The sequence below is a fragment of the Leptinotarsa decemlineata genome, unplaced genomic scaffold, assembly GCF_025532065.1.
Source record: "Leptinotarsa decemlineata unplaced genomic scaffold, Ldec_3_MD MMD2_tig00026314_RagTag_RagTag, whole genome shotgun sequence".
Classification (NCBI taxonomy): Eukaryota; Metazoa; Arthropoda; class Insecta; order Coleoptera; family Chrysomelidae; genus Leptinotarsa; species Leptinotarsa decemlineata.
In genome coordinates, this window is record NW_027412684.1 from 2,973,155 (window position 1) to 2,999,407 (window position 26,253).

The 26,253-nt window shown below is 35.1% G+C and overlaps 1 protein-coding gene across 5 annotated transcripts in view; it reads left to right on the top strand.

The window, feature by feature from the left end:
- The window catches only part of Prosap (SH3 and multiple ankyrin repeat domains prosap), a 271,691-nt gene that overhangs the window by 203,575 nt on the left and 41,863 nt on the right, over positions 1 to 26,253 (top strand). For all 5 annotated transcript variants that reach the window (XM_074181512.1, XM_074181511.1, XM_074181508.1 and 2 more), the window contains 5 exons: positions 7,249 to 7,374; positions 10,424 to 10,604; positions 17,942 to 18,261; positions 19,540 to 19,801; positions 24,165 to 24,374. In XM_074181512.1, the coding sequence (XP_074037613.1) occupies positions 7,249 to 7,374; positions 10,424 to 10,604; positions 17,942 to 18,261; positions 19,540 to 19,801; positions 24,165 to 24,374 (1,099 nt within the window). The remainder of the gene's footprint in view (positions 1 to 7,248; positions 7,375 to 10,423; positions 10,605 to 17,941; positions 18,262 to 19,539; positions 19,802 to 24,164; positions 24,375 to 26,253) is intronic.

Genomic DNA, 26,253 nt, shown 5'->3' on the forward strand with positions numbered 1-26,253 from the left:
CACCGATCTCGTCAGGTTTTTGGTGGAGAGGCGTTAAGTATCGGAGAAAAAAGGGGTGAGTTTACCCTTTTCATTTTGCTTAAGCCTGAGTAGTGCCTATTTGATATTTCAGTAAGGCTCAGGTGGAGAGATATCAATTATCAGTAGAAGTCGTCATTACTTGTAGCAATAGGGGTGAGACCACCCTTTCCAGGTTTAGGCAGCCTGATTACCTCTCAATTTTCACTGAAGCTGTCATTTTGCATTATTTTGTGTTTTAAATCCAAGTATATCTCGAAACGGTTTGCGAAACTCTTTTTTGAAGGTATACCTGTTACGGGTAGTGACTCGCCCTTTTAGTGTAATCTTTGATGTGAATTCCAATATGCGTGATATCATCATGCATTTCTACCTCCAAAATTCATTGTGAAGTAGACATATTTCGAGAAACTATCATTATGAGCATTATTCATCTGGTCAACTGTAAAATCGAAAGAATCGGATTTAAATCTAAAGCTAACTTCAGCCACATATCGCGATGCCCATTCTCACGCACTTTCAATGGTCTCCAAGTTTCACCAATATAAGTTTTTCCACAAGAAAAAAGAATGTTATAAATGCATTTTCCATTCTTTTTCCTGCTTTTTTATTTTTTTCAGATTGTGGATGGTAAAAATATTCCAAAAGAAGGTCGACAATTACCACTCACTTTTGTTGCTCTAGTGGCAAAATCATACCCTGAAGTTCCCCGTCATTAAAAATTGAATCGACATTTTGAATATCTTACAGACTATTTTGCATATGCCATGTAAACATGATGGCAATGACAAAAAAGAGCACACAACGACTCACTTCAATAGTATGATTTTTTTATAGATGCGTGTTTGAAATATTTCGAGTAAGAGGCTGTATATAACATTAGTAAAACAAAACATGAACCTCAGGCAAGAGCCGTAACATGTAATGATATGAATTTGGTCTTTTTTTATTCACGCACAATTTTGTAATATCAGAGAATGAAACACACTTCGTCAATTAGTTCGACTAGTTCGCTGATTATTCCCACATCTGTGGCAAACCCTATTATTATTTAATTCAGTCATGACCTTCACTATAACATAATATTTCAATCGTAACAAGGTTAATTGGGTGGACTTGGCTGTAACTTATTTTGACATTTGGTACGTGGGCAGAATCAGGATATCAAGAGAAAAAAATCCCATAAAGTTTTCGCATGAAGTTTTTTCGCACGATATAAAAAGTCATTCCAACAAACTGAGACCTTGGCTCCTGCCCAGTCGGACATGGTCGACAATTCGATATAGAGTTTTGAACTTCATTATTCCAAGTTATTCTTCATACAAAACTTTTTCATTTTCGTCCACACCTGAATTTTTCATCTAAAATCCGAAGGGTTTGTTAAACGTATCTCAAAACGTATCTCGAACTCAAATAATAAAGCTAAAAATTAATTTTCATAGTTGAAATCGAATTATAACGTATATCTCACCTATTTGATACAAATAGTAAATTTTTCAGTGGCCTAACTATACCATCTGAGGACTGTGGCAAACTCATCAGATGGGGCCCAAAAAAATTGTCAAATTGTCATTTAATTTTAATAAATCACTGAGATAGTTACTCAACAGTAATATTGTGACCATTATAGTTGAATATCTGAATTTTAATCTAATGCATAATAAAATAATAGTTTCATGTTGAAAAAATATTTAATAATAAAATTATTTTCTTCGAACTTTATGTTCCGCAAGAGTATCAAAAGTATCAATCATCAAAGTTTAAATATCGAACTATAGGGTTTTCAATAGGCAGAATAGCCTATTTTGTAGACTGTTTTGTTCCATAGAGTTTCTTAAATAGGTTTTTATTGATTTTAGTTTTAAAAATGATCTTTTATTTACTGTAGTCACAGGTATTGTGATAAATACCATTAATGCATGACATAAAATGATCCTTTATTATCAATAATTCAGCAAGTTCTTCAATTAACGTTGACTTTTCTATTTCATCCCTGAAGGTGGACCAAAAACTGAGAATTTCCTTGGAAAATGAGCCAGATATGTATTTTTGTATATACCTCTCCAAACATCAGTGCTATTATATTCAATGGATCAGTATCATTTAAATTTGGGAAGTGCCAGGTTGCAAAAACACTGAGATTGGAAACAATTCCATTCATTAAAAGGAAACGCGATTGATTGATATTGATATCCAATACTCGATAAAATATGTTGACTTTGAACAAACTTTCCAGATCTTCAATACGCTCATCTTCGCAAAGTTCGTCAAAATGGACCACTTTTCTGTTACAATATTTGTCTCCTTTTTTAAATTTTCAAATTCTTAGCTTCATTTCTTTCATCTGATTTGCAATGTAACATAATCGTTTTCGATGGCGCTTTTTGGACTTCAACAAACCGAACTTTCAAAGCAAAAAAATCTTCATAACGTTCTGCCCATCTAGTAGAGTTCAATGTTTTCAATTTCATCGAAGTTGAAGACTCCCTTTCAGATATAAAATTTGATAAGATATTTCATCTTTTGACAGGTACTACGGCCAAAAAAATTATGAATTTGTTGAACTGTTTCAAAAAAATGTCATGTACTTCTGCATCATCAAGTACTAGATTGAAGTTATGAGCAGCAATGTGAACATATACCGCATTAGGTTCCATATCTTTTATGAGTTTTTGAACTCTACCATAAGTGCCACCATCATATCTTTGTCCTTGACACTTATTTATATTCAAAAGAATATAAATAATAACGATAAGGATTCTGAACCTAAACTGCACCAAATGAGCATGTGACATGTGACAAGTCAGATGCAGGAAGCAGGTGACACTTTCATTGATATATCTCATACTTTCAATATTCTACAGCCTGAATTTTTTTCTGAGAAACTCTATAGTGTCGAATTCAGGGGTACATTAATGAATGGATTTCATAATTGGTAGGTAACAGACTGTTGAAGGAGAGTCGTCAAATATGACTCCAGTTATTAATCAATTCAATATCAAGACACCAATGAAATACCGTCTAATAAATAGGAAACGATCAATCACCTTTCTTTGTAATTCCAGAAGTCGTAAAACTGGCCTTAGTGTTATAACTAATGGCAGATATCTAATTACATGTAAAGATTTATAACCTGTTAAAATTATTACGTGGAACATTAATTCACTTTAATAGCTGATTGCAATTTTTTTGACGTTATAAAATTTACTAAGCAAAAAGGTTTTCTCTTAGGACTCGCTGAAATATTTTTCCAGAACAATCCAATCTGAAATTGATGTTGATCGAGTGAGTAAAGCTAATAATGAAGTCTCGGGTTGGGTAAAGTTTGAGAGCTTATTGGAAAACTTCCATTAGTATTGTGTTCGAAACTAATTTCCATCAATTCGTTGAAGTAAAGATCTTCCATGAAGTTCATTTGGCGCCTGAGTGTGCTGATTACTTTGAATGTGAATATTATTTGAATCAGCACTGCTTGTTTCTCTACTTCAATATTATTGACTTATAAATTATTCTACATTTTCTCAACTCGTGAGATTGAAGTTAGTTACAAATAAAAGTGATATAAGAACATAGGAAGTATAATCTGTAAACGCATCAGATTTTCTTTACAAATCCACTTTTTTTTTAGATGGGATCCTATATGCCCTTCTGAAGATTATATCGAAAAAGGGTATGAGGTGTTGTTTTTGTCATCAATTTTCATGCTCTCTGACAATCGGATCGATATGTTTTTAATCGCAGTCTCTGCAATACTGCATACCCCTGGGTTTTTCAGAGAATTATCGTCATTTGGTGTGGTTCAGATATTTTATCTCTTCAATATTCTTCCAATTCTGATGAAAGGCACTGTTACAATCTTTGTCTTGTGGTGAGACCTGTTTTGAATCTGGCGAATGTGTTGTTTTTGTCATCAACCTTTTCACTCAAATATTGTTTTTTCCAGCAAATAAACCAAAAAATATACGAATCAAAGATTTCATAGAAATTATTATGTATGTATCAAATTATTTTATATGCCAACCCAATAGTTACGCAACAAAAAATTAGCCAACCAAATACAACGTTTGCATATTCTATGGGTTTCATACTTTCGATTGATGTGAATTTTGTTCATCGAAGAATTGTTCAAAAAATTTTATGTTTACTTATTCTTTAACATACTTAATTTCATATAAAATACTTTCCATCAATTATACATAAAATTAGTGCGTCTTTCAAATTGTATACATTATTTCATGGAAGATTGATTTTTAAGTTTTACTATCTCCATTCAGGTTTGAAGGCCGTCGTAGTTTGGAACTGTATCCCAACGTTTCGCCAGCAAGAGTGGCTGGCTTCTTCAGAGGTCTATTCATCCTGATGGATCACCGATGACTAGTGATTTCCCTCTCCCATACCCCCCCCCCGGGTTGAGTGCCCTAGAGTAAAAACTTCTCCCCACAAAATAAATTTTGTGAGGAAAATTTAATACACCATTCCATCCACCCCGCTCCTCCTGGAGCGGTCATCAATCCAACTGATGGGCACTTCAGCAAGATTGTCATCTGACCTTCTTTGGTCGAATGACAGCCTCCAGGTTCTTTCACTTTCTGATCTGTTAAATTGATTTATCATGACTTTCCTAACTGAATTATTGCATGGGGTCCTCAAAAACTAATCGGAGACGAGTGTCTTTTTAGTCGCGAACGAGTTTTGGTTCTCAGTGAGTCTGGAAAATAGATTATTTGAACTGGTTGAGCCGCCTGACAGCAACTCTCGGGGGTTGTCTTTGGTTCTGCTTCGTTGGCCTCCTGTGTTTTTCCCTCTCTCGGAATCTGTGGTCATCCCTGTTTAGGGCGTTATGTAAGTCACTTAGCGCTGGGTTGCCGTGCGCTCGAATTATGTCGAACGTGTCCTTTGCGTGTTTCCTCATGTATGCGTCCACGTAGTGAATGTTCAGGTCTAGATTCTGGAATATGTACCTATTCGGTACATATTTTGAAGCGTTTACGGCGGCCCTTACGCACGCGTTCATAAACGACTGGATATATTTTCTTTATGTCGCTGCGCACTGGTCCCAGGCAGTGCAGGCATACAGAATTATCGGTAGTATTACAGTTTTTATCATCAGCAGCTTCACTTTCAGTTCCATGCTGCTTCTCCGATCTATTATTGGTAATAGGTTTTGTCGGGCAGATCTCGCCATTCCTATTCTCTGCCGTATGTGAGACCTGAACGTCAATCTTTTGTCTAGGTTGACCCCCAAGTATCTAGATTCGTTGGTCCACGGAATCTCTTGTCCGTTGAAGATGACGTTTCCGGGTGTACCATCTTCCGGGTGGACAGTATTGCCTGACTGTTGTCAGGATTTATACTGATCTTCCACAGGTTGGCCCATTCTTATAATCTATCTGCCTGTTGCTGCAGCAGAGCTGTGTCGTTCGCATAGAGCGCCAATTTGTTAAAGTTGTTTTCCGGCTTGGGCACGTCTGCTGTGTAAACCGAGAAGAGGTTTGGCGAAAGGACTGCATTTTGTGGGACCCAGGCTTCCAGTAATCGCATCGTTGAGAGTTCTTGTCCTACTCCGCAGCGGCATCGTCTGTCAGCTAGAAAAGACTCGATTGGTGTTACCATTGGTTTCGTGTAGCCAAAGTTGATAATTTTGACCAAAAGTCCATCATGCCAGACTCTGTCAAACGCCTTGGAGACGTCTAAGAAAATCGCTGCGGTGTTGGACTAGTGATTTCTAGTTCGTAAGCTGCATTTATGTTGACACAGGTAGTCCGACTCTCTTGTTAATGAATGCATTGCTATTGAAGTGTTATTACCTGGTAATGACGTAACATTGCATTACGCTGTTGCCAGTTCAGCATCTTTCAGTATGGTATTCCAAATCCGGTTAAGCGTTACCGCCTCCTCTTTTCTGTGGTAGTTTTCCGTATGTATACGGATTTCTATGGCTTCCCGTACAAGCCGACTGTGGTATCCACGATCGGAGGCAAGTAGTTTCACATCTTCAAACAGTATCGTATGATCTCCTTCACTAAGTGCTTGTTTCTCTGCTGCCGATTTGTCTATTTGACCTAATCTACAGTTTCTGCGATGATCATTCAGCCTTGTACCCATGGATCTTTTGGTGGTACCGATATAAACTTTTCCGCAGGTGCATGATATACGATATACCCCCGCAGCTAATAGGGACTCTCTTTTGTGTTTCGCAGATCTGAGGCTTTGTTGTATTCTCCTGGTGGGCTTGCTTTCCTGAGATTTTTCCGATTATCTGTCTGTAACCCTAGGGATGTACGGTAGAAATGCACGTGCAACCGTTGTAGTTTCCTCAAGTCAAATAAGGGAGGAAATCTCTGAAAATCTCGGCCGGGAAAGCCTTAACCAATTTATTGATTTTAAGGTTGAAAGTTATTAAATTGATGCCATATTAGACATTGAATAATTTCGACAATTTTTATGTGTACTGAAACATTTTCAAGCAATACGAAGAACTATTTCGTTTTATTTCCATTTTATATTTTTTGAATTCACCAGAGCATCTAAGATTCTGAAATTATTGTTTACTTATCAAAACTGCATGTCATCAACCTCCATATAGTATTAATAAGATATAGTTTTTGTAGGTCATATTTAACTGTCGACGATTTACATACTATAACATATTTTTTTGCAAAAACTCACTAATAAAATTCATTTTAATTTTCACCTCAAATATAGTGGATATCAAAATAAATTTTATAGTAAGTTTTTGGCATAGATTTTCATCAAGTATTGATGATTGCAAAGTCAACCTCTAGAGACACTTTTATCATGGACATACATACATAAAGTAAAATTCTGAATGATTTTATTGTTTCATTTTTTCTACGTAATCTGAGATATTCGAAATGACAAAGTAAATTAGATCGAAATAACGAGGCAACACTAGTCACGCTAAAATAATAATCAACAATCACTTTACAAATAAGGCTTTTTCAATTGTGTAGTTGATGTTTGTCGTCATTACCTAATTTGTACTCTAGAGCGACAGACTATTTCACGTTTCCTAATAATTAATGACAATAAAATTAACTGATGTTTTCACCAAAATTGGTGAGGTTCAGTCAGTGTTACCTTCAATATTGAGGCTGTTGAAAATTTTAATTGCTGTTCGGTGGAAAATATGTAATTGTTCAAGAATTATATACAAAAATACGTGATTTAGCCAATACGAAACATTGATGTGTATAATTCCTTTTCTAGGAATTGAAGGAGAGTTTCAATTATGGCCTCTTCTGCCCTCCAGAAAATGGCAGAGCTGGAAAATTTCTGGATGAGGAGAGGCGATTGGGCGACTATCCTTTCAATGGTCCAGTGGGCTACTTAGAGGTGAGAAAATTGTTTTTATTTATACTCTTTTTCTCAAAAAATTACTAAATAACGATATTATAAATATTGAAGTGTAATATAGCATTCCCATACAACTGCCGAGGTAAAATAGTCCTTCAAATCTCAAGTTAGTAGGTCCAAAGTGAGTGGGTTCAGTCGACCCACTACTGCAACTCGCGGTGGATTGCGCAGTTAATTCCATTGCTTGATGAAGCCAATTCTAGTGGGGACCTGATCGATAGTTTGCAATCACCATTTTTATGTAAGTGAACAACACAAATTGTGGCTTGGAAAGTAAGCCTGCTGTCCTCGTATGGCTGCAGGAAACTAATGGCATCTACCAGCCGGGAAACATTCTCGGAATCCTCTCAGGTAATCTGTAACTATCCAGGCGACATGTGCAGCTCTGGAATCGAAACTGTGCATCATCGTCTGATACATCCTCCGTGGTAGCCATCATTGGCATTCAATTTAAGGCGCGAGATTTCCACTTCTGGGGACTTTGGATCTTTGGTTACTTCGTGGTCTATAAAGGGTCCCACAAGTAGCTAGGGAAAGCTTCAACACGGTTGAGGCTTGCATTACAGTGACATGGTTTTCTACGACAATAGGGCAGAGGTATGCATCATTTCGTCACAGATATGCTGACCTTATGCTGAGGAATCATTTAGAAGTACGGTCGCTAGTGATACTTCACGAGACAGGGGTATTTTAATGCCCCCACTGCAGGTCGACCTCAGATTGTTACAGAATATCAAATATGTATTTGATAGGAGAGCAAAAATTACGTTATATCATGTAGGGATTCATCTAGATCATACTAAAATATCTCAGAATTTTGTTTGTTACCTCTTTCCCCATTTTGTTATACTAATTTAAAAAAATAAAACAAAAGGAAGACATTGAAGTGAGATCAGTTCAGAAAGAGGTATTTTTATTGAATTGAGTAGGTCAATATTGGTTACCAAATAGTACCAGTAGTAGGAAAAACTAAGAAAATTTTAATATCTTACACCCTTCACATCATAAACCTCGGATTAGCATTCAGACATCATAACATTCTATTCAACAATAGATTCATTCAAGAATGTTCATAGAAAAGATGGGGTAGAATTTGACTCCGTAAGAAAGTCCGCAAACCACTTGTTTTCCGAATGAAAAGTATTTAAGAAGTGTCCTTGATGCTCACGAATACGCCTGATAGATAATTTTCTGAAATACTTCTGAGATCCGTTAGTCTGGCATAAAGAATAACTCGTAGAAGTGAAAAAAATCTTCTACAAAACAGAATCAGAAGATTAGCTAGGAAGTATTGGCGAAGGGATGGTGAAAAATTTAGTGCAAGAAAAGGAAGAATGCTATTTTCTCGGCTGATACAGCAAAAAGATTTCTGCCAACATGAATACTATCAGACTTTGATGGTTCCTCATCTTTTTAGGTTTCTTGTTTTGAATAAATTTCAAAGTAAGGATATAGGTAAATATCTAAAATGTACATGATGACAAGTTGGAGCATGAATTAGACATTTCTGTAGTCATCAAAAGGATCATTGGGAAAGAAAGGTTTTGTCTTTCTACTTCTCCATCTTCATACAAAAAAATGTGGGAATCTTGCAAAGAAAGGAAGGACGCAATCAATTTCAAAAAGGTAACTCTATACGAATATGTGTAGATCATGCAAACTGAAATAAAAAGCTATAAAAATAGCTATTTTCATTCAAACATAAAATTACACGAGAGAAAAACACTTTCCAAACAAATACTTTTATATTAACACTAAGTTATACAAAACACACTTTTCTCCATTTAGTTTGTATTCAAAATATTCATTATGGAATTGAATCAGATATTATTCACAGGATTCCTACATAATATAGTAAAAGGGACAGGTAAAATTTCACTTACGTGGGAACACTGTTATCCTCACTGGTAGACATCCGATGTTTCACTGTAAGACACTTGATTTATCTGTTCAGTACCAAATCTGAATAACATTATAAGAAAAACTGAATTCATTCATAAAATCACGACTTTATGTCACAAATGAGTATAATCTACTCATGTCATCGATGACAGTACGAAATGACATACATTCGCTTATTTGATTAAATCCCAGCTATAGGAATCTTATTTGAATTGATCATGTTTCAACTGACGCTATTTACGGGATCCAGGTTGAGTTGTCGATCCATCATGAAACTTGCATTCTTGTACAAAACTTCCAAATATTTATCCATCCAGTATGTATACATACTGGATAATGGCACCGCTAGCACTACTTTTTGGGGAAAATTTGCGAGTGTTAAAATATTCATTCAACTTTGACCTAAAAGGTTCTCTCTTTTGGAAAGGATTGAATTCATTTGACAATTTCAACATGCAAGTGAAAGCACATTTGGTCATCCAAGAGTTTTCCAAATTCTATGGAAATTATATGCTCCCTGAGCCTTTTTAATTTTATAGTTTCTATAATGCTCCTGATTTTTTCTCGTAGATAGCTGGCTCTTGCCACCTTAACGGAAAAACAGATTTCAACAATTTTTTTTAATAATTTTTAATAATAATGACACACGTTTCACCAACCAAGTAGGCGTCTTCAGGAGATGCAGAAAACTACTACTAGAAATTGAGTCTTCTGAGGAAATTAATTATATTATGTCAACTGATACGTTCTCTTGCTGAAAGCAGTCTAAAGAACGAAAAAAATTGTTGAAAAGAAAAAGATCATTTTCATCAACGTGCAAAAGAAGAATTTATTTCTTAAAATTGAAATTCATATATCGAAAATTATCAAAAGTGATTGCTTCGATATTACTAACATCATGTTGGTGACATTAATTATGCAGCTTTGTTCCTCAGTTGGTGTGCCTAGCGAATATTGATTAGCTGAATATATTTCAGTGATTCAAAAATACGTAGTCACTTGTCATATTTTTTCCACGAGAGGCATCAGATCTATGAGAAGGACTAGTAGTTTTATTAACAGTTGTAAATGATATATGTCTCCGTATGATTATCCAAATTTTATAATTCAATATATATTTTTTCAGCTGAAGTACAAGAGAAGAGTTTACAAAATGATCTCTTTAGATGAAAAACAGTTGAAGAGCTTACATACGAGAGCGAATTTGAGAAGATTTTTGGACTACGTGCAGAATGGTCAAGTGGAGAAAATCACGAAAATATGCGCCAAGGGCTTGGATCCAAATTTTCACTGTCAAGAAACTGGTGGTAAGTATTCAATTTGTAATTGTGTAGAACATCTAACTTTTGCTGTTGAAAACCATCAAGAATAGTATACTTCTTGAATAATATGTGCAAGCAGTAGGACGTCAAAATGAAAGATTTCATTGATCGTTAACTCGCATAAGTTTAGACTTGTCTTTCGTGAGCGGGTCACTGTTGGTTATCGGAAAAACATGTTTAAACAGACACATCTTGTTTTCATTTCTATAATAATTTTTTGAACAAAGTTTGTTTTACAATGGTCAAAATGTGTTTTTTTGAATGATTATTTTTCAAAAATAATGTTGCGTTTTTCCACGTGGGTTCACCAATAATTATTACAATGTGTTAAAACAACGATAAAAATAAAATAAATACAACAATAAAAATTAATTGGCGCTCCGGGGCGACTTCATTGATTCCAGTGGCGCATTTGCTTTTTCAGCTGCAGGAAAACCCGGAAAAACCTGCAGCACCACATCATCTGAAGATCTTGATCTAACAATGTCCTCTCTCTCATAAAACAAAATGTAGGGTGTCTCCAGAGGCTCCAATAAATTCAATGCAATAATTGAATACACTGAATAATCAAACTTAACTTTATTTCACTTTGAATACACAAACACACATTTCAATTAGAACTTCAACTATTATTTAAATATCTATCGTCTTACTAGATCACTTCGTGTACCGCACTGTAGCTTCTACTTGACTGTATACTTGACTGACTCGATATTCTCGTGGCTAGCCTTTAAATATCGTAATTGAATGTTATCGAAGTCGGTAGCATTATTCTTGATTGGCGTATTCAAAAACACTTCATTGTGAGATTTATTTTACGAAAACGAGTGTTTCACCATACAATGGCTTCACAAACTAATTCTACACATTCAATGCTAAATATACCTTATTCTACAATTTGAATTACCTACATTTCAAGTACCCGATTTTTACCTAAGTTTGTAATAAAGTAAATTATCTGAGCTTATGTCTCAGTTTCCATATTTGAAAAAGTATTTAGTAACGGAGGATTATTCAATTCTAATTGATCATTCAGTAAATTACCCAAATTTCTGAATCTATGGATTTATAAACATTCTAGAAGGTTGAATTTCAAACTTTTCTCTTCTAAATGTGATACGTCGTAATCATGATTGAACTCATCTCCTTCTGCTAAAAGGTGGTTTGCAAATATGAAATTGGTCTTTCTATTTACAATATTACTTCTATGTACTTTAATTCTCTTGGATAATGTTCTCACTGTTTGGCCATATAAAGTTTTAGACAAGAGCCACGAGTCAGCTCATATGCTCTTGATATATCCAACACCGAAGTTTTGTCTTTATTGTTTTTAAATTTTCTCAGATTATTATTCGATCAATAAGCTACGTTTACGCATTCTTTCTTAAAAAAACTGTCAATATTATTGTTTGGTCCACCCGAATATGACTGATTATTGCATCTTTAATTTGTGTGGGCCTTATGACCGTTGTTAACCGCGTTTTTTCAAAGGGTTTCCAATTATCAGTCCTTGCATGAATAGAATTTTTTGTCAAACTGGCAAAAATTTTGAGATAGACAAATAGTAAGTAAATCTAAAATTTCCTGTTTTATCAGTGGATTCACGTGGTTTTTGTCTAAGAGACACTCAACTAGTCCAATTGTTTCAATTGGCGAAATACTAGGAAATAAATTTTGGAGAACGATAATTATTTTGCGTTATCAGGAAAAATTACGTTTTCAATATTATCCTATAATTGATAAGAATTATTTATACTGAATTTCGGCTTGAAATTGGTATAGGTTTGAATCAATTTTATCAGGATTTCTGAGATTTTTACGGTAGGTGCCGTTACAAATGATATCACTGGCTAATCGGGAAATTGGTTTTGTGTAATTTAATAGGAAAATAAAGTTTTGGTGATTGTAAATTTATGATCAATGCTCTACATTCATACTTTCCATTCATAACCAAACACGTTTCATTTCACACTATTTTGAAACTCGTCAATCAATTATGTATGGTATAGTAGGCCTGGATTCGGAAATTCAATAGAAAAGTATAAACATATGAATGTAGAATTGGCCGCGGTGGTAGTGCGTCCGACTCACGATCGGGAGACCGTGGGTTCGATTCCTACCTCGACCAGATATTTTTCTCGAGAGAATTTATCTGGTTGAAGCTGGGATGATTCTGCAACCGTGTTAGGAATCACACGTTAAAAGGTAAGACCTCGTTAGTCCTTAGCTCGCACAAGTTTCTCAACTTCTGAGAGTTGTTCGTATGGGGGCGACAGCTGATTAACGGAAAAACAGATGAACAGAAATTACCTTTAAACATTTATAGACCAAGTCTCAGGAATTCAAACTAACTTCTAAAAATCTGGGAAAAAATGTTTGCACCACAGACTTCAAAAACGAAATCCTCAGCACCAAGATGAATGTATGTCTCTTTAAATAACAAAACAAATGACTTCTTTGAAAACTTGAGAAATGTTCATCAGATAAAAAAAATCAATTAAAATATTTAAAACAGGGTTTCAAAAAACCTAGGTTTTCAGATACTAAACGTATAATCTGGATCCAATGAGTTTTGTACTTTCGCTACCATGGCGCTGGCTTCATATTGTAAATTCCCAATTTTACATGGAACGCTTCAGAATTCAAAAACCTATTTTTTTATTACAATGAAGAATTATAACTCACTGGGAGTGGCAAAAAATGTATTTCACAAACAACCGCAATATTGACGGTCCACTCTGTGGAATAATAAATTTGTATATTTATTCTGTCAACATGATCTTACAATTTCATGATACAACTTCAATTCCATGAAGGAAAAACATTGACTTTTGGACATTACATTCAGCCTTTTAATAAAATTACATTGTGAATTGGTATTAAATCAGAAACACAAAGATACCTCAATATGTTCGAGAACAACGGAAGTAATTTACCCATAAGAATAGATGTGAAAATCTATTGATTTAAATATAACTAGGTGAAGTGTTCATATGACTTTTCACTTGCATGACTATGGCCATTGTCTGTACAATTAGTGAAGATGAGCATTCTTGAATGAATAAGGAATATCACAATGGCAATTGTTTCAACGTTTTAGCACGTCGATGTGAAAAGTTGCTTTTTAACAGTAGCATTTCTGATTTCTAAAAGGTATTTCTGTGAATCAAGATGAAGACCGTTATGGATATATTGATACAATACCTGCAGAATATATCTGATACATATTAATTCTTTTTCAGAATAAATCAAGAATGTCTCTCCCATTCTAAGAATCGAAGTTGAATTCGGATAAAGTTACTGTTGTGGTTTCTAATGAGACGTATCGAAATAAAACCATAAAATTGCAGTATTTCAGCTGTATGACCATAATTCCAAAAATGATTTTATTTGCACTAATTCAATAATACAATTCGGAAAGTTTCTTCTGATACAACCTACAACATTGTATTATACAATGAAATTGCATTTTCACTTGAGAATACGAATTAATACTGAATATATGTATGAAATATAACTAACTAAATAAATAAAGAACATCATTTCCCTTTGCAAAGTTTCAGAAATAATTCAGTATCTTATCCATATACATTCGAGTATGTAACCATATAATACCTACAAAAGAAAAACAAAGCATTCAATCTGCAAAAAAATCATTTCTTTTCGTACCGCCCAAAATGTCACGAAAATTCTTCCAAATGAGTATGAAATATTTAAAAAGATATCTCTAGGCACTTTGAAATCATTTCAATTTCTCTTTCAGCATATAAAATATGAAATCTGACACTGAATCTTACTGATAAAGATGCTATATACATCACTCATTGCAAATTTATTAATACAATATTGTCATGATGAAATTTGTAATGTAACAAAATATAACGTAAAAACTAACCTAGTTGACAATAAATGCAGAAAGTGCAATAAAAACTAGAAGTATATAATAATTTCAAAAAAGTTAGTTGTGAAAATCTTCATCTCCGTGGGTAAGCTTTAAAACACCCGTGCAAGGCGATTTCTGAGTCCAGAGGCACTGCAAATAAAAAAGCTCCGACATTTGGATACAGTTTACCATCTTCAATGAAAGACCAATATTTCACTTTGAAAACAGTTCAAATGACATCAGTGGAAAAAGGTTCACCATTTGAAGAGGTGCAAAATAATATGTTTTTCTAATTGTTACATTCATTCAAATTACCCTTGTAATAAATTTTTATTTCCATTATTCAAAGTATTTGATTATCGAGGTGCATGAATTGTAGTCCTTTTCGGAATGAGTTATCGTTATTTACTTCTGTTGTTTTTTTCGAAGTAATCAAAGTAAGTTGAAATTTTTCAATGCTGTCTTCCGAAATGTTTCTCTCTTTCGAATATTTCACGTGTATGAAATGACGTTTTCGATTATTGAGTCATTTTTTGGTGATTTTTCATCAAATTCTGGTCAGCAACACTCAGCATTATATCATCAGAGATAATATATTAATAGTAATGAAACCATTTTCAACCTAGCAAGTCTACGTGCGAAATAGTATTGTGTGATTATCTGAGTACTTTAGTTGAAGATAATTTTATAAACTAATTAGTGGATGTCTAGTGTTTTGACAGATTTTATTTTTATTTTCATTTGGAACAACAATTTATTCTATTCACAAGGTTGCTGTCGCAACTCTTCTTCATCATTTTCATCTATAAATAATCTGACACTGGAATTTTCAAAATAATAAGTTCTACACCAGAGGTTCCCAAACTTATTTTGTCTACCGCCCGCTTCAAGAATTAATTATTTTCTAGCGCCCCCCATTTTTTTACTTTACTACATTTTAAGAATCACAATAGCAGTCATTATTTTAATAATTAAATTATGTGTGTCATGTGAAAATAAGACTTTCTGATGAGAGTAGGTAATGTAAAACACCATTTTGTAATATTAGGAAAACTTTTTTTCATGTTATTGAAGCAAAGATTTCAATTTGAATTTCAAAACTAATCTAATGTGTAGGATGAATTTATGATATTTAACAAGTTTGTTAATAGCAGGCTCGAATTTACTCAAAAACAGCCATAAGTCACCGCGTTCGGTAAACTGCAACTGATTTCTCTTTTTAGTTAGCAACGTTGCCACAGGACTAAATCCACGTTCACACTAATACGATGATGGAAATGATATTAAAAATCGTTGAACGATGGACCACAATCCAGGGTACAATTGCGGAATTGACTTGTGTAGCCAAAATTCTTGGTATCCATTTCTGGAATCGTTCTGCGAAATCACTGTGGAGGTTCTACAAATGTTGGCAGTAAACAAGCAAGTCGTCGTTGTTGAAGAATACTGCTGACAAATTAGGGAAATTGCGAAACTCATGTTTGCCGATATTATTCTTGTATAAGAGCAAAATGGCTACAAAAGCAACAGTGACATTTTTTGTTTTATTCAATTTCAAGTCGTCACGTTGAAAATTGACATCATCAAATAATTTATACAGGTCTGTCAAGTACGCAATATCATTCTTTGAAGTGATGAGGTTGTCGTGCAATTCTTTGTCCTTGTTTTCCAAGAACTCTATTACAGAGTCAAATAGATTGTAAAATCGAGTCCGATAGTTACCTCTTGATAACCAACGCACTTCTGTGTGAAATAGCAATCGGTTGAAATCTTCATCATTAGCAACACAAAGCTGATTAAATAATCTGTCATTTAAAGAGCTCTTTCGGATTTTATTGACTGCTTTGATGATATATTGCAGTGATTGAGAGAGGCGCTCACTCAAATGTTTCGCAACCAAATGTTGCCTATGAATGACGCAATGTACAGCGAGCACATCTGGAATTTTATTTTTCAAGTACGCTATGAATCCTTCGTGACATCCTGTCATAGCCGGAGCGCCATCCGTAGCAGCTGATATAATATTCTTCAGTGGAACTTCTTTCTCATCACAAAACTTTTCCAGTGTATTATGTATGGTTTTTACTTTTGTATCCGTCTCTAAATTTTTGGCAAATAGTAGTTCTTGACATATTTTCTCATTTTTAATAAACCTCACGTATCACAACAACAATGCTTCATTGGTTGGTAAAGTGGACTCATCTAACCATCTAGCCATCTCATCAATTCATCTTTGCACGGAACTATTGCTCAAAGGAATTTTTCGGATAATATCTGCCGCTAGTTCATGGAGCACAGTAGTTATTACTTCTTTTATTGCCGGTAAAATTAAATCCTCTCCAATAGTGTGAGGTTTACCTGTTCGAGCAATTAGCAAGGAGATATTGTAGGAAGCTCGGAATCCGTCGTCGTCTTGCTTAGAAACCGCTGAAAAAAGTTTTGACACCGTTGGCTGAGCTGAGTGTTTCTTTTCCAGTTCATGAAAATAGGTCACCCTTTTGTCAAAGAAAGCACATAGGCGAAGATGAATAAATCCATAATTTAAATATTCCGCGCCATACTGCCGTTTCTTCTTTTTTGCTTCCGACATAATTTCGTCTTCAAAAATGCCAAGTACAGAATCGAGTATTAAAAACTTGCTAATAACACCACTCACAGTATTCACCACCGCACGTACAGCACCTTACCTAGCTAGTCGCTAACTAAGTTCACTTGTTTTCGTAATATCGTTGAATGACATTACTGGCAGGATGGCGTGCGCGCTTTTATATGGGGAAGCTAGCGGGGCTAGAACTTTCGAGAACGGAGACTAGAAACTTCTCGGTTCGCATTGAAGCTTACCGCCATCTATTGTACAGTTTGGCAACTATCGGACAGGAGATAGCTATTGTCTAGTCTAGATGGCGTTACACGAGAAAACGCGCGTTAAGCGTGAAGAGGCGGTAAAGTTTTTGTTAAAACCAAAAAAACACATTTTAAAATTAGCTATCGCCCCTCTAAACCACTTCAACGCCCCCCAATTTTCGCCCAATTTGCGCCCACAAAGGGGCGTTATCGCCCACTTTGAGAAAGACTATTCCACACGTATATGTTTCGGAATATCTGCAGTCTTGAATGAATATTCTCGATTATTTCTCAGTAGTATTAGTTAATGCTGGGATCAACAAAAAACTCCAACTTTACTTATTCAAGATGAACAAGAGAACGAAATTGAAGCTGTAAAGAAAAAAACACGATTTCTTGTTCAGAGGTTGATGTCGAAAGTAGGTTTTGCCCCGTGGATACACTTTATTTTTTATACATATCTCGTACACATGGTTTCAGTTTCTGCTTCAGTAGGCTTAGGCGAAAATGAGATAAAGCAGTTATATCAAGTTTGTGCAAAAATAGTTTTCGAATTTGATAATCAGGTTTGTCACTTGCATCTCTTCTTTTTCAGAAACACCTCTGACCATTGCAACTGGTATCAAAAAACCCGCCAAAGTCCTCATGGCGCTTGTTAATGGAGGGGCTCTCCTAGATTACCGAAAAAAGGATGGATCAACAGCTCTCCATCGAGCTGTGGAACACAAAAATTTGGAGGCCCTGAAGACTCTCTTGGAACTCGGCGCGTCGCCAAACTACAAAGATAATAAAGGCCTCACTCCACTATACTACACCATAACGCTCAATGTTGAGGCCACGTTTAGCGAAACTTTACTCCACGACCACGCCACAACGGGATCTCAAGACGCTCAAGGGTGGCAAGAAGTGCATCAGGTTAGTTTTGACAGCAAAGTGTTTAATCAGGTACTATTTCTCACAATTTCCTTCTGTTGAACAGAAGCCATATAAGTTTTTCAACCCAAATCTGAATCTGAAAAATTCACAAAAATCACAGTAACCATTTTTCATATTCATCTCTTTCAAAATGTGTCCCACTTCTATAACTACTGTTGAGCATCCTAAAAAATGTTTGAAATAAATATTTTAATCTGCTAGGGAGGAGTGCCAGCATGAAACCTATTGCAATCGATGATGCATTGAAGTGTTGTGAATGATCAACCCTTATGGTTTTCTTTTTGTATGGGTAATCTGAAGTAAACTAAAACCTTACAAATTTCCATTTCTCCATCTTCATACAAAATGTGGGAAACTTCCTATGAAGGAAGAAAACAATTAACATTCAAAATATGGTAGGAATCGCTCCTTAAAAGATAGGACCTCGTTAGTCGTTGACTTTTGTTTCGACTTTTTAGGGTTGTCGTTCGTAGGGGGACGACAGCTGGGTAATCGAAAACCGGATTTTAAAACAGATGAATAGATGTATTTCATCAGTTCGGACTTCCATTGTCCGATATAATATAAATTGATTTGATAACCCTGAAAAAAATCAAAAATATTAACCGAAAATAACAATTTTATTAACCGAAAAATTGAAATTACAAAGAAATAACATACAACAACAACCAAACAAATAAAGATTTAAATATTAATAAGAGCTGAAAAAATTGAAAAATTAAAAATATTATCAACAAAAAATGAAAAAATTAAAATTAAAAGATTTCAAACCAAGTTATGTCACAACGTTTCGATTGTTAGTATCCACAATCGTCTTCGGGTGATAACTGGACTTATTCCTCCGAGAACTGACTATTTATAGGTCATTCGATTGCTTTCACCTATTCCAAGTTGTGATTTTACTACTGTGTTCAAAAAATAGGTAGGCGTAATAGTACTTCTTTAATCAATTCAAACAAAAATGTCAATTCTATGAGGAAACACTAACATGCTACTTGTTTTTGAGAGATGAGCCAAAATAAATTTTGGGGTTGCACTTTGGAACTAAAACCCTATCATAGTAGGTAGCAGCGCCAGCTTCAATTTTTTCATTCACTCAATTGTCCGTTGACTAAAGTTAGTCCTGTTTGGTAAGCGCCCATGTAGAAAAAAACGGCGATCCTAGGTTTTGTATCCAAACTCTTTTTCAGCTCCAATTCTTGAATTTCACATCAACGATAACACAAACTTCATTTATCGAAAATTTTTTCCTTCTAGGCTTGCAAAACAGGGCTGCTCAACCATCTTGAAAACTTGCTATTCTACGGTGCGGATATGAACGCTCGCAATGCCTCCGGCAACACGCCTTTGCATGTGTGCGCAGTAAACGGGCAAGAATCCTGCGCCAGGCAGTTGTTGTTCCGAGGAGCAGATCGGCATGTTCTCAACTTCGCCAACCAGTCGGCATGTCAAGTTGCTGTCATCGCAGGGAATATGGAACTCGCCGATATCATCCAGAATTATCGACAGGAAGATGTCGGTAAGTGAATTTTGATGGTACACTGTCATTGCTAGTTGCCGTTGCATGATTTAATGTTTCGCTTGTTTTTTAGGGCTAAGCATGTTAGTGATAGTATTAATTTATAAAGGATTTGTTTCGTTGTTGAATACTCCGTGGATGAGAAATGTCATTCAGAACTTTTAATTGATTTCCTTTCAATAAGTTGGAATCAATGGGGCTAAATTACTTACGTTTACTGTGGAATAATTCAATACTATTATACTAAATATTTGATATTACAAAAAATCAGAGTGCCAAATGAATGCCAGAAAAGAATGTGGCTACCGTCGATAGAGTTTTTCCAGTTTTTGTTTCAACCAACGCATTTGTTTGGTACAAAAAAAGTTTAATCTACATAAGTAACTGGTGCACATCCAGCAAGCAGGGACTGTCAAGTTCAGATTAACAGACGATAAACACACATTCTTGGTCAAATTCTTGATATTACAATATCGGATTGAGAATCATGGATGGATAGATATTACATCCATTCTCAAAGAAATAACTGCGATTTAAACGAAATTACGAAATATTCTGTTGCTTGGGAGCACCTGATATTTTCAGACGTGGTTTTTTATTAGCTTTAACAATCGTACATAAAAACGAAAGGCTCCATTGGACAGTTTTGTGAATTGAAACTAAAATAACATTATCAGCCTGTATTTTTGTTCACTTTAGAGGTCATTTTTTGAAGTCTTCGGAAAACGCATTTTTTTTCATGCCGATGCTTGTCAAATTAGACTAAGTTCTGATTGTCCTTGAATTGTCTCTTTCCTGTGAACCCGTGCCCTCGCAGTTCCTGCTGTGTTGAAATAGTTTTTCAGTTCTTTCATCTGATATAGCGTAGGTAATTTTTCCAGTATTCATGATATTCCTTCGCTATCTACTTTTTTCAACGTTTTTGCATACCCTCAGCAGGATTGAGACCTACTTAAGTAGTTCATGATCCATATCAGACACTCTCATCAATTTCTTTTGTTGCCTGTTCTGGTACCCAATATAGAGTCAATCTGTTTTTGTCCTCGAACTTTTTCAGTTCTTCATGGCCCAGACCAGTCTCGATATACAGTCCGGTTATTTAAAGTAAATTTGATCCGGTCATTTTGTTAACACTTCAGACTGAAGTTTCTTGCACAATACAGGATTGAATATTTTCACCTAGGAAACCAATGTGTATTGATCAGCTCCCTTTTCATCTTTGGGTTTTGTCTCATCTTTACATCAGATGCTTCTGCAAAATATGTTTTTTGGGTGATTTACCATCATCCAATCTTCATGATTTGTAACTAACTGCTCAGATTGTGTCGAATAAATTTGCTGTGTTCTGCTTCATTAAATTTATGTTATGTCCGGTCTGTTATAACTCGAAGAAGTTTCCAGTGTAAATTGTCCCGTTAATGCCTACCCCGTTAGTAAAAGATCAACAGATTTAATATCGTCACCAAATGGGGTGGTTCTCATTGCCGTTGTAATTCAAAACAAAAAACTCTCTACAATCTGCATATTTTTAAATCATGGTTGCTTCATTTGTAGTTGATCTCTGATCTACATAAACGGACAATGTCCGTTTATGTAGAGATAATAACTCCAAATAATTGGTATACTGCTGTCTGTAGAATTTTTTCTACAAAACCCATCCAGTCTAAGCAAATTTTCAGGTCTGCCTTAATTGTGTTTCAATTTGTTTTTCGAGGATTTTCATAAGATATGATCGAGGTGTAACACTCTCCGATTTTAAAATTTATATGCCGATGATCAGAACAACTTCCTTCATCAGACACATTTCATTACTGAACATATTAAATTATAAATGTAGTACAAAATGTCAAATACTTACATCACTTTCTTATGACTAGTTATTTCGAAGTTAGGTTCATTGCCTAATAAACTGTAGTGAATGCTCACCTCATTCATTGATCTCACTGTTCCTCACATCAAGTGGTATGTAATAACATCACAGCCAATTATGCCCCTGATTGAGGGTGGTTCTCAACTATCATAAGGAAGGTATGATGATCCAATGACGATTTTCTCAAATACTGCCTCACCGGACATATTCAATTCGACCATCGTCAAGCCCTGAAAAAATTACTCAACGCCAATATATTAAGTTTTCGTATAATTAATTATACATGTTTTGGAGTCTCCGAGATTCTGCTCTGAATTAGCTCTCTCCGAATCTCTCCCAATCTCATGATGTTTCCCGATACATCAAGGTTTCTTGTATGAGAGTAATATCAAACTTATCCGTAACCTTCGTCTCATTACGAGTTCGAGGAGTCCCTCGAAGAATCCTTGTGGCCTGAAGTTACATTCACAAACAATCAATAATGAAAATTCATTTCCAGAATCACAGTGATTTCGCTGTTTACAATTAATTGAAGATATAAAAAATAGTTATACTGATTTGTGCATAAGGAATTTTTCATTTATCTACTTGCAATCACGTTTTTTGTGTTTACGATTACAGTGGTTTAATGAATGCAAAAATGGAATATATTTTCCAGAGATTGACGTATTTAATTTTGATGTAATTTACAGGGATTCAAAAAAAATCCTAGGATAAGAAAAAAATGTTTTTCTTTATGTATAAGATGGTACCGTCATTTTGAAAGTTGTAATTTTTAACTGATGAATATATTTCAAGTGTTAAAGACATGTACCGTACAAAAATTTCTCGTTTGAAATGTCATAAACTTTTACGGGAATTTAAATTATCTATTATTCATTTCACAAGTAAATATGTCCAATATCCACTGCCTGGCATAAAATTATGATCATTCCCTAATTTGAAGTTATTTTATTATCATTTTATTAATTTTTTTGGTCTCTTTTTCTGTCAATTCACATACTGAAAAAAACTGATTTTTGGTTGCCCAAATTTATTTGTTAATACTGGAAATGAACAATTTTACTCTGATATGCATTTGGTTGAAAAAGAAAAATATAAGGGCTTCAGTAACGAGTATTTTCTCCTCCTACAGTGATAACAGCTAGCAAACGACGAGGCATGCTTTGGATGAGGTTTTGGATTACATTCTGCGGAAGATTTTCCCATTCTGATACCAGTATGTCGCTTAGCTCTCTAGAATTTCTGGAACTTGGCACATGTCTCCATAAACGTTTCTTGAGCTCATCCCAAACATGTTCAATGGGATTCAACTCCTGACTGTGCGCAGGCCAAACAAATCGCGTGAGTTGAACCTTGTCAAGATACTGAGTAACGATCCAAGCAGTTTGGGGCCATGCCCTATCATGCATAAATGTTGCGTCGACTCCAAGAAAACCTATGTATGGTAAAACCTTCATCAGGTACCTTACCTATGCGCATTCAGTGTCCCATTCTCGATGAAGACTAACTCCTTGCGAGCGTCAAACGATATGCATTCCCTTGCCATAACTGATAAGCCACCAAATGGAAGTCGCTACTCTTGAGCATACCTCTGTCTCCATACTCGTACACGTCTATCTGAGCCAGTAAGGCAGAATTATGATTCATCGGAAAACAATACATACCTCCAATCCGCTACAGTCCAAGCCAAGTGTTCTAGTGAAAAATTCAATCTGGCAATCCAGTGTTCACGGGATAGCGGCGGTCCAGTAATTCGAGAAGATAATCCAGCAGCAGATGATTTCGAAGGGAAATTGCTCTCAAAGCACTAGATACGAAAAAGCGGTCATCTCTAGCTCCTGTAGTCCTGCCTCGCCCTGAACCAGGTCTTCGAGTTAACAGACTATTTTCGTGTTATCGCTGCCATACCCGTTGCGCCCTCGAGAGACTTACACCAACGGTCCTTGCAGTTTGGTGCTGATAGGATCTGTCAACAGAATTAATGTTCATTTCGATACACCAACATTGACAACAGTACACAAACAAAGGGCAATTCAGGATAGGGCTCGTTTTTTGTCAAATGCTCATCGCAGAAATCACAACAACTATGTTTTTGAAGCAATTTATCAGTATAGTATGGTAAATCCAAAATAATTCAAGTGAAAACATAAATTTCCAGGTAACTTCAACTCATGGGGTGATCCTAATTTCATGCCCGGCAGTGTATTTCATTATTACTTGAAAGTAGATTCCAACCTTAACTTCCACCGATGAAACGTAAGAATCTTATCGGTGCATTCATCAGTCCTAATGGTGGTCATCACAAACAAAGATGATAAATATATTTTTCATTCAGTGGAATGTTTCTGAATTACAGTTGTTGATGAAAGTCACACTTCTGAAACTCTTTGTGAATGGAAATGAGTTACTCGGCAAAAAATACCATAGAAGCTGCCTGTATAATTAATTCTACCTCTCCAACTTGTAGCCCCTTTACTTACTTAATTTCAGTCCCCTTTCGCAACCCGCCTAGCTATAACCCGAAACGCAGATCGGCCATTGGATGGCTTCAAAGGGCACCATCTCTGAGCACCCTTGCCCTTCCTCCGAGTCCTTGTCCCAGTGACAGATCCTCAGCACCTTTCAGCTCAGCAAGTTCCAGTCTCAGCGATGGCAGCGCTCTACCAGGAGGTGAGACTGACACGGCCAGCATTGTCACAGGTAATGTAATCAAAATTATCTCCATTTAACAATCTCAGTTTCTTGATTATTTTAATGAAATAGACGCATACAAATGTCAAGAGACGTTGAGAGTGTTTTATTATTTTCACTTACATATTTACGTCATTCTGAAAGTTGATTTGTGCATGATTGTTTTGAAATAAAGCGAAAGTCTCATTCAAAAGACTGGAACTCTGTGAGTAGTCGAAAATGCTGTCTTAGATGAAACATTGAATAACATCTTTACGTAATTCAATGTCGTATTTAGATATTTAGTCCTGATAATGGACAAACAGGAATCACTCTTCCAAGCATTCGACAATATTTTGTTATCTTCATCAAGGCAAAAACTAATTGAACCTTTGTGGAACAAATCATGCACGAATCAATTACCTCCTGATATCCCTAGATGAGCATGTGCATAAATGAATGTTTCTTGAATGAAAATCTACTAAAATGAATTGAAACATTGCTCTAATTTAGGAATGGCTATCTATTTCCCTAAGTGTTTCTTGTTACTTTGAATCTTTTCATAATCTGTTATAAAAATTGGATTAGTCTCATGAAAGTTATCGATGTTACTGACTGATACTATTTACTGATGATATAAAATGAATCTCGTATGATGATATAAATGAATATTCATGAAACATTGTTGGTCTAATTATAGAACCATTACAAAAAATGACCAGTGTTTTATTTTATTTGACGAATTTTCTACATTTTCCCCAATTCATTTCAGCTAGTTGAACAATTACTTCATTCATAAATGATATCGGTTGTTGTATGATTTGAATTTAGGATTTACGGGTTGAATATAATGCTAATAGAGATATCAGGTAGCTCTCATACGAGAAAAGCTTCTTTCACCTCGGCGCTGTACTTTTTCGACCAAAAAGCAACTTTTACTTTCTCATTTTTGTGGGGAATGCCATGTTCAATTTAAACTACGTCTCTTAATATATTTGTAGGTCGAAGTATTTAAAAATGATGATGTACTTTTTTGAGATGAAATTAATAAATCTAAGATGGGATTTTAAGTAGATCTTTCTGTTGAACATTTCATTTTGGATTATATGGAAAATTATCAGTTCATAACTGGAAATTATCATTTCCAGGAAGTGTGAGACAAGTATAAATAATTTGTAAAAAAAGAGTTGTAATAAACCCTTCACCAAAAAATGGATAAAATACAAATATTGGAGAGAAAAAATTAGTCAATGATGAGTAATGGTGAATACCCTTCACCAAAAAATGGATAAAATACAAATATTGGAGAAAAAAATTAATCAGTGGAGTGATGGTGAATACGATTCATGGAAACAAAGCCAAATTTGTGGAGTTCGAAATTGATTATTTAATTGAAATGCTCGAAGATTAAAATAGTGAATAATATGTTGAAATATCAATATGATACTTCCAAAAATTCTCTTCAATGTATGATTATTACAGAAATTACCTTTGTATCTGTCAGGACTCATCAATTTCGATTTTCAATAATCGTTCGCTAGTATCATTGAAATTTCACGCCGCCATTCAGTAATAGGGATCTGTCGCTCACGACGTAGAGAAGTCTGTATACGTAGCTTTAGATTGGCCAATAATCTGGGCTTGTTACAATCCACAAGGTACATCCTTAAAATGGAATAATGAATTCGGGTGAAAGTGAAATTATTTATATTGTTTCCTAATTAACTTACAAATATTGTATCAGCAGAACACATCAGATGAGTTGAACGGTTTATATGGAGCTAAGTGGTTTTGAAATTACACGAACGTAAGAGATTCAACGGATTGGAATTATTTCTCATGTTCTCTGTCACATTTTGGGTATACTCATTCATTAGTAACGAATAGTTTCCTCAAGTCATTATCATCG